The sequence below is a fragment of the Lampetra fluviatilis genome, chromosome 44, assembly GCF_964198595.1.
Source record: "Lampetra fluviatilis chromosome 44, kcLamFluv1.1, whole genome shotgun sequence".
In the NCBI taxonomy this organism is placed as follows: Eukaryota; Metazoa; Chordata; class Hyperoartia; order Petromyzontiformes; family Petromyzontidae; genus Lampetra; species Lampetra fluviatilis.
Genome location: NC_136318.1, coordinates 5,485,714 through 5,493,463, shown reverse-complemented (window position 1 = coordinate 5,493,463; position 7,750 = coordinate 5,485,714). Strand labels below are relative to the sequence as shown.

The 7,750-nt window shown below is 53.7% G+C and overlaps 1 protein-coding gene across 8 annotated transcripts in view; it reads left to right on the top strand.

Moving 5' to 3' along the window:
• LOC144947328 (methionine-R-sulfoxide reductase B3, mitochondrial-like) overlaps positions 1-7,290 on the top strand; it is a 22,596-nt gene extending 15,306 nt beyond the window's left edge. For 6 of the 8 annotated variants that reach the window (XM_078876590.1, XM_078876589.1, XM_078876588.1 and 3 more), the window contains 3 exons: positions 586-614; positions 1,311-1,408; positions 1,773-7,290. In XM_078876590.1, the coding sequence (XP_078732716.1) occupies positions 586-614; positions 1,311-1,408; positions 1,773-4,226 (2,581 nt within the window). In that variant the 3' untranslated portion in view covers positions 4,227-7,290. The other 2 variants (XM_078876592.1, XM_078876593.1) reach the window with 2 other exon arrangements.
• The last annotated feature ends 460 nt before the right edge of the window (positions 7,291-7,750 follow it).

Below are 7,750 nucleotides of genomic sequence, written 5' to 3'. Positions count from 1 at the left end.
GCTGACATTTTGCACACAGACTCGTTGTGCGTGACAATTTATTTTCGTGAAAAAAAAATTTTTCCTAAATTTTCCACTTTTTAGGAAAAAAAACATTATATTAAATTTAAAATAACCAATGTGATAAAAATTAAACTCTTACTCAAGAAAAACAGAAATGAATAATAAAATAAAACCAATGCCACGCATATAAAGGATTTATAGTGAAAAACTTTGTTTTTACGGGTAAATTTTTTAACGTACAGGGACTCCTCTACTTATGTTCGACTTACGAAGTTTCCGAGATACGAATAAACCTGTCCATATGTCCAGTTACCTGTTCGGACCGAGAGTCGTAAGTTCAACCGCCGTGCAATAGATGGCGGTGATGGCATCTAAATCTGCAGAACATGAAGAACCAGTAGCATCTACATCTACAGAACGTGAAGAACCATTGGCATCTACATTTGTAGAACGTGAAGAACCAGTGGCATCTACATCTGCAGAACATAAAACTAACGTGACGTGCGCAGGAACGCGTCAGGCCACGCTGATACGCACGGAGCTGGTGCGATGCTAACTCTTCTTGTTTGCCTTTAAACCCAGGTCTGAAAGCAAGTTCGACTCCGGGTCAGGTGAGCAATCAGAATTATAATTATCATCCTCGCGTGCCCCCTCGCCCTCCTGAACTGTGGCTTAACTCTGCCCTTGCCCGGCAGCAGCTAGCCAGACGCCTGGCACCAGCTCAGCCACACAGAGAGCCACAGGCTCATCTACCCACCCAGCCACTCGGCCTTCTAAACAGCCACCCAGCCATCCACTCACCCAACCAGCCAGCCACCTACTCAACCACCTGGTCATCTACTCAGCCACCCAGCCATCCACTCAGCCACCCAGCCATCTACTCACCCAACCAGCCAGCCACCTACTCAGCCACCTGGTCATCTACTCAGCCACCCAGCCATCCACTCAGCCACCCAGCCATCTACTCACCCAACCAGCCAGCCACCTACTCAGCCACCTGGTCATCTACTCAGCCACACAGCCATCTACTCAACCACTCAACCATCTCACTCAGGCACTCTGCCACCCAGCCATCTACTCAGCCACCCAGCCATCTGCTCAGCCACTCAACCATCTACTCAGGCATCCAGCCAGTGTGGGGGCTCTGTTTAATGAGCTGTACATGTAAGAACCCCCCACTCCCCACACCCCCCAACTCCTTGAGAAGTTTGAGATCCGTGTCTGTGTTCGGCCCTGGGTTAGGAGGAGGAGGTCGCCGTCCTGACCCCTGACCCGTCTCCCCCCGATGCCCCCCGACCCCGCCACAGGGTGGCCGTCCTTCTCGGAGGCCGTGACCCCGCACGCCGTCGCGCTTGGGGACGACGTGTCGGGCGGCGTGTGGCGCGTGGAGGCCTCCTGCAGCCAGGTGACCGCGCCACCGCTGGGCCAGATGTCCGACGTTTTTCTCCACGTGCCTCCCCCTTCCCTCTCTTTCCCCGTGTCTCCTCATCCGTTCCTACCTCCCCACACATCCCCCTCTCTCTCACCGTGCGTCTCTCTCACACGGTCCGGCTACCACATGAGCCACATTTTTTGACAGCAGCCCAATCTCGCCCAGTGTCTCTCCTCTCTCTCTCTCTGTGTCTCTCCCCCTGGGAATCTCTCTCCCCACACACGCCTCTCTCCCTGTCTCTCCCTCTCTTTCCGTGTGGTGTCCCCCTCTCTCCCCACACACGCCTCTCTCCTTGTCTCTCCCCGTGTGGTGACCCCCCCCCCCACTCCCCCCACAGTGCGGCTCCCACCTGGGCCACCTTTTTGAGGACGGCCCCCGGCCCAGCCGCAGGAGGTTCTGCGTCAACTCGACGTCGCTCAGCTTCTGTCCGCGACCCGGCGGCCCCAGCGACGCGGGGCGGCCGGGCCCGGCGCCCGCCGGCCACGGCGGCGGCGCGGAGGGCGGCTCGCTCACGCTGCCCCCCGCGGAGACAAACGGGGGGCGCCGGTCACGTGGGGCCCAGAATACGGCTTCACCGGGGGGCCCGGCTCCTACGGGTCTGGCCCCAGGAGTAGCGAGGGCTTCCCGTGGGACTGCCCGCGGTTGGAGTTGTGGTGGTGGTGGTGGTGGTTGGAGTTGTGGTGGTGGTGGTGGTGCAAGAAATGTTAAAGACGTGGTGGGTGGGAAAGGTATGGCTGGTGGTGTTCGTGGTGGTGGTGCAAGCAGTGATGGAAGTGTTGGTGGGACAGCAGTAGGTGGTAGTGCTGGTGGTGGTTGGAGTTGTGGTGGTGGTGGTGGTGGTAGTTGGAGCTGCGGTGCTAGTGGTGGTGCAAGAAATGTTAAAGACGTGGTGGGTGGGAAAGGTATGGGTGGTGGTGTTCGTGGTGGTGGTGGTGGTGGTGGTGCAAGCAGTGATGGAAGTGTTGGTGGGACAGGAGTAGGTGGTAGTGCTGGTGGTGGTTGGAGTTGTGGTGGTGGTGGTGCTGGTGGTGGTCGTTGGGGTAGTAGGGGTGGTGGTGGTCGTTGGGGTAGTGGTGGTGGTGGTGGCTCTGGTGAGAGAGGTGTTGGAGATGCGGTTAGTGGGAAAGGCGTAGGTGGTGGCTATGGTTGGAGTTGCGGTGGAGGTGGTGCAAGAGGTGTCCGAGATGGTGGTGGGCCAGGCGTGGGCGTAGGAGGTGGTTGTGGAGGAGCTGCTGGTGGTGGTGGTTCTGGTGGTGATGCTGATCGTGGTGGTGGTGGTGGTGGTGGTGCTGGTGGTGATGCTGGTCGTGGTGGTGGTGGTGGTGGTGGGAGAGGTGTTAGAGATGTGGTTGGTGGGAGAGGAGGTGTGGGAGGTAGTGGTGGTGTCTGTGCTGGTCGTGGTGTTGGTGGTGGTGTTGGTGGTGTCTGTGGTCGTGGTTTTGGTGCTGATGGCGGTGTTGGAGGTGGTGTTGGTGGCAGTGCTGGTGGCGGTGCTGCTGGTGGTGCTGGTGTTGGTGGCGGTGCTGGTGGTGGTGTTGGTGGTGGTGGTGGTGTTGGTGGTGGTGTTGGTGGTGGTGGTGGTGGCGGTGGTGGTGGCGGTGTTGGTGGCGGTGCTGGTCGTGGTGTTGGTGGTGGTGGTGGTGTTGGTCGTGGTGGCGGTGCTGGTGTTGGTGGCGGTGCTGGTGGTGGTGGTGGTGTTGGTGGTGGTGGTGGTGGTGGTGTTGGTCGTGGTGGCAGTGCTGGTGTTGGTAGCGGTGCTGGTGGTGGTGTTGGTCGTGGTGTTGGTGGTGGTGTTGGTGCTGGTGGTGGTGTTGGTGGCAGTGCTGGTGGTGGTGTTGGTGCTGGTGGTGTTGGTGGTGGTGGTGTTGGTGTTGGTGCTGGTGGTGGTGTTGGTGGCAGTGCTGGTGGTGGTGTTGGTCGTGGTGGTGTTGGTGCTGGTCGTGGTGGTGGTGTTGGTGGTGGTGGTGGTGTTGGCAGGATGGGTGTGAGTGATATTGGTCGAGGTGGAGGTGTTCAAGGTGCAAGTGTGACCGTTCGGCGTATCGGTGTTAGTGGGGGGGTTGGTGTAAAGGTTGGTGTAGGGGGTGGTGTTGATGGTGTGCACGGTTTGAGCAATGTTGTAGACGTAGTAGGAAATACGAGTGACGCTATAGGCGGTGTAAGTGATTCTGTAGGTGGTGTGAGTGACAGTGTAGGTGGAGGTGATGGTGTTGGTGGTGTGAGTGATTCTGTAGGTTGTGTAGGTAGGGTGAGTGATGGTGGAGGTGATGGTGTGTGTGGTGTGAGTGATGCTGTAGGTTGTGTAGGTAGGGTCAGTGATGATGTGGGTGGTGTGAGTGATGGTGGAGGTGATGGTGGAGGTGATGGTGTGTGTGGCGTGAGTGATGCTGTGGGTGGGATGAGTGACGTTGTAGGTGGTGGTGTTGGCAGCGCCATCTCTCACCAAATCCCTTGCCCGCCCTCCAACCACCTCATCGCAACAGCCACCACCTCCTCCATCCACGAGCAGAGCGTCCACATCACCCACGACAAACTCAACGAGGAGGAGGAGGAGGAAGATGGCAGCCGGGAAGAGTCGGAGGCCTTCAGCACCGCTCCCCAGTCTCACGCCAGCGGCCCGGCATCCGACGACGACAAAGATGACGACGATGACACAACATCATCATCGTCGTCGTCGGCGTTCGTCAGCTGTGGGCCGACCCCTCCCATGAGCCCCGGTGGGGGGGCAGCCGCTCCCGCGCGCCCGGCAGGAGCGCCGACGATTGGACCGTCGGCCGTCGGTCGGAAATGACGGCTCGGGGGGCTTGGGGGAGTTCATCTTCTTGGTTCTTTCGGTGAAGTCACGTAGGTAAAAAAATTATTAAAAAATAAATAAAATAACGACGTTTCGGAGACAACACAAGCTTACGAAACGTCGTGATTTAATTTACTTTTTTATTTATTTTTTCACCCACGTGACTTTACCGAAAAAAAACAAAGAGTATGGGACCCTTGCAGTCAACTTAGATTACATTTCGATTTAAAGCTTTCGTGACTGCAGGGAGTCATCTTCTTGGTTATTTCGGTGAAGTCACGTAGAAGGGAAATAATTAAATAATAAAAATTCTACATCATAAAATACAATTCTCACGACGTTTCGGCCACAATGCAAGCGGCCGTCCTCAGGTGAAGAACAGGGCTGTCGGAAAGACAGCGTCTGAATGAGAGACAAATGAGAGACAACTCATTCAGACGCTGTCTTTCCGACAGCCCTGTTTCTTCACCTGAGGACGGCTGCTTGCGTTGTGGCCGAAACGTCGCGAGAATTGTATTTTATTATTATTCTATTATTTTATTATTTCTCTTCTACGCGACTTCACCGAAAGAACCAAGAAGATGAATCCCTGCTGCAGTCACGAAAGAAGCTTTAAATCGAGAAAAGTTTGGGGAGTTGTCCCCGAGACGTTCGTGTGGACAGGGGATCGAACCCGCGCACCTTGGAGGCCGCGCCGGCGAGCGGCGGCCCTCGGGGTCAAATCGGCGGCAGGACGAGCGACGTTTGGGTCGCGGCGGCCGCGTATATGCGACGACGGAACGCGAGACTCACACGGAGCCAAATCAACCACCCGTAGGTGTCTATCCCAACGAGAGCGCCGTCGGGACATCGATACACTCGAAACGTGCACGTTTAGTATTCTCTCCATCGAGAAGTTACAAAAATATTACGTTCACGTATCCAATCAGACGCCGGCACGCTGCCGTTTAAAACGCCGTTAGCACCGGCTGGCTACTTGCATCGCCGCGAGCGCAGAAGTGTACGCGACGCGATTGGGGTCACGGGGAACGATCATTCGCCCCGTACCACCGGCAGACTCCGACCCCCCCTCCCCCCTCTTTTGTAGCTGAGTCACCCTCCCTGTGCTGCACAGGGGCAGCTGCCACGGGGGGTGCCCTTCCAATGTTTGAAGCTTTGACGCAAGTGCCATCCAAATGCAATATACTGTACGTATTATTATTGCACTGGTCAACACACTTTTTCTGGCATAAGGTATTCCAACGGTTGTAAGGTAATGTTGGGGTGCTGATTCCAAATCTGGCATCAGTTTTTGTCTATCACAGGTTTTTGAGATATCAAATATTGCATTTTCAATAAAAACTGCAGAAGAAAAATACTAAACAAATGTGGATATCTACATAAAATGATATTATAAAGACACTATCCTAAAAATACAGCACCATATTTTAACACTAAAGCAGTCACTGACTCGCAACAACTTGCAATCATAAGTGACAGAGTTAATTTCGGGTAAAATCAATGAAAATGGGGTATGCCGATAGCATAAAAGTGAGATGTGATAGAGCAAATCTGAGCTCAGATTTGGAATCAGCACCCTGAAATTAGTCTAAAACAGCTGCAAAAGTCCAGGCCAGAAAAAAATGTGTTTTTTGTTGACCAGTGTAATGTTCGCATCGATTCGTGCAAATGGATATCCTGAACGCACCATCACACTTAGATATTGTGACAGTAGCCGATTACACAATGTAAGGGTTCATATTGTTGCTTATCTGTACATAAGGGGCCGTCCATAAATGACGTCACGCACCATTATTATTATTGCGATTTAACCCCATCGATTCTGTGTCTTCAAAAGCTGATCTGAAATATTGCATTGGACCCTCGGTCTACTGCAGGCTTCGCAGGCCGGCACGGTACGATCCAGCAGCGGCTAAGCAAGAAGAACTCTCGATTTGGGTTTTTTCGGCCTCTCTGGGTCTTGCCGACAGCAGTTGAGGCTCGATTTAAAGCTTTCGTGACCGCAGGGATTCTTCTTCTTGGTTCTTTCGGTAAAGTCACGTAGAAGGGAAGTAATAAAATAATAAAAATAAAACATAATAAAATTATTCTCACGACGTTTCGGCCACAACGCGAGCAGCCGTCCTCAGGTGAAGACCAGGTCTGTCGGGGAGACAGACGCTGCTGTTTTATTTTTATTATTTTATTATTTCCCTTCTACGTGACTTTACCGAAAGAACCAAGAAGATGAATCCCTGCAGTCACGAAAGCTTTAAATCGAAATTTCTCCCGTAGCTTGGGGTTGTTTCATTTGTGTTGCCAGCCGTCACTGGTCGCAGATTTAGAAAAACGAAACCACGCGATTTGCGATTATGCAGCAGTGGAAGCAGCAATCATCGCCGACCCCAACCCCAGCCCCCCCCACACTGCAAAAGAAATTGTCATGACCTTCCTGAAACGAGTCGTGGGTCTCGGTGAGGCTTACCTGGGTGACGTTCTGACCCCGTGCCCCTACCGGACATTTGTGGAAAAAAGCGCTTCATAGCTCATCGGATTCCACAAGCATTCACCAATATGCTGATTCTATTCTGCGCACGCATAATCACAATATTATGATAATAATGATAATTATAAACTCGAAGTCTTCCACTATTCGCGGTCTTGACACGGAGCTCGTCACGCGAAGAATCATAGTTATGATGATGCTTTGATATTCGCGATGACGATACGTTGATGTTAAGCGTGTTGTACTGAGCTGATTAGTCTCACAAGACTTCAGATTATGATGTTAATGGTGGTGGTGGCGGCGATGATATTGACGATGAGGTTGACTGACATCTATGGTGATGATGATGCTGATGATGATGACGATGATGACGATGATGATGATGACGATGAGCTCTGTGGTGCCAGGAGGGCGGAGCAACTCTGCAAGCGCCGCGACTCCCCCCTGGCCCCCACCCAGAGCGCACACACTGAGCACACACTCAGCACACACACACACAGCACACATACACACACACGCAGAACACACACACACGCAGCACACAAGCAGCACACACACACATGCAGCACACACACAGCACACACACACACACATGCAGAACACACACACACGCAGCACACACACAGCACACACACACACACATGCAGAACACACACACACGCAGCACACAAGCAGCACACACACACATGCAGCACACACACAGCACACACACACGCACCCAGAGCGCACACACACACACGCAGTGCACACACACACCCAGAGCGCGCACACACGCACACAGCACACACACACGCACCCAGAGCGCACACACACACATGCAGAACACACACACACGCAGCACACACATGCAGCACACACACGCAGCGCACACACGCACCCAGAGCGCACACACACACACCCAGAGCGCACACACACGCACACAGCACACACACACGCACCCAGAGCGCACACACGTAGTGTCCTGGCGGGGGATCACCTGACACAACGGGTTTTCATCCGAAGAGCCCCTAGGGAGGAAAGTCCCGCGGTTTCCCGG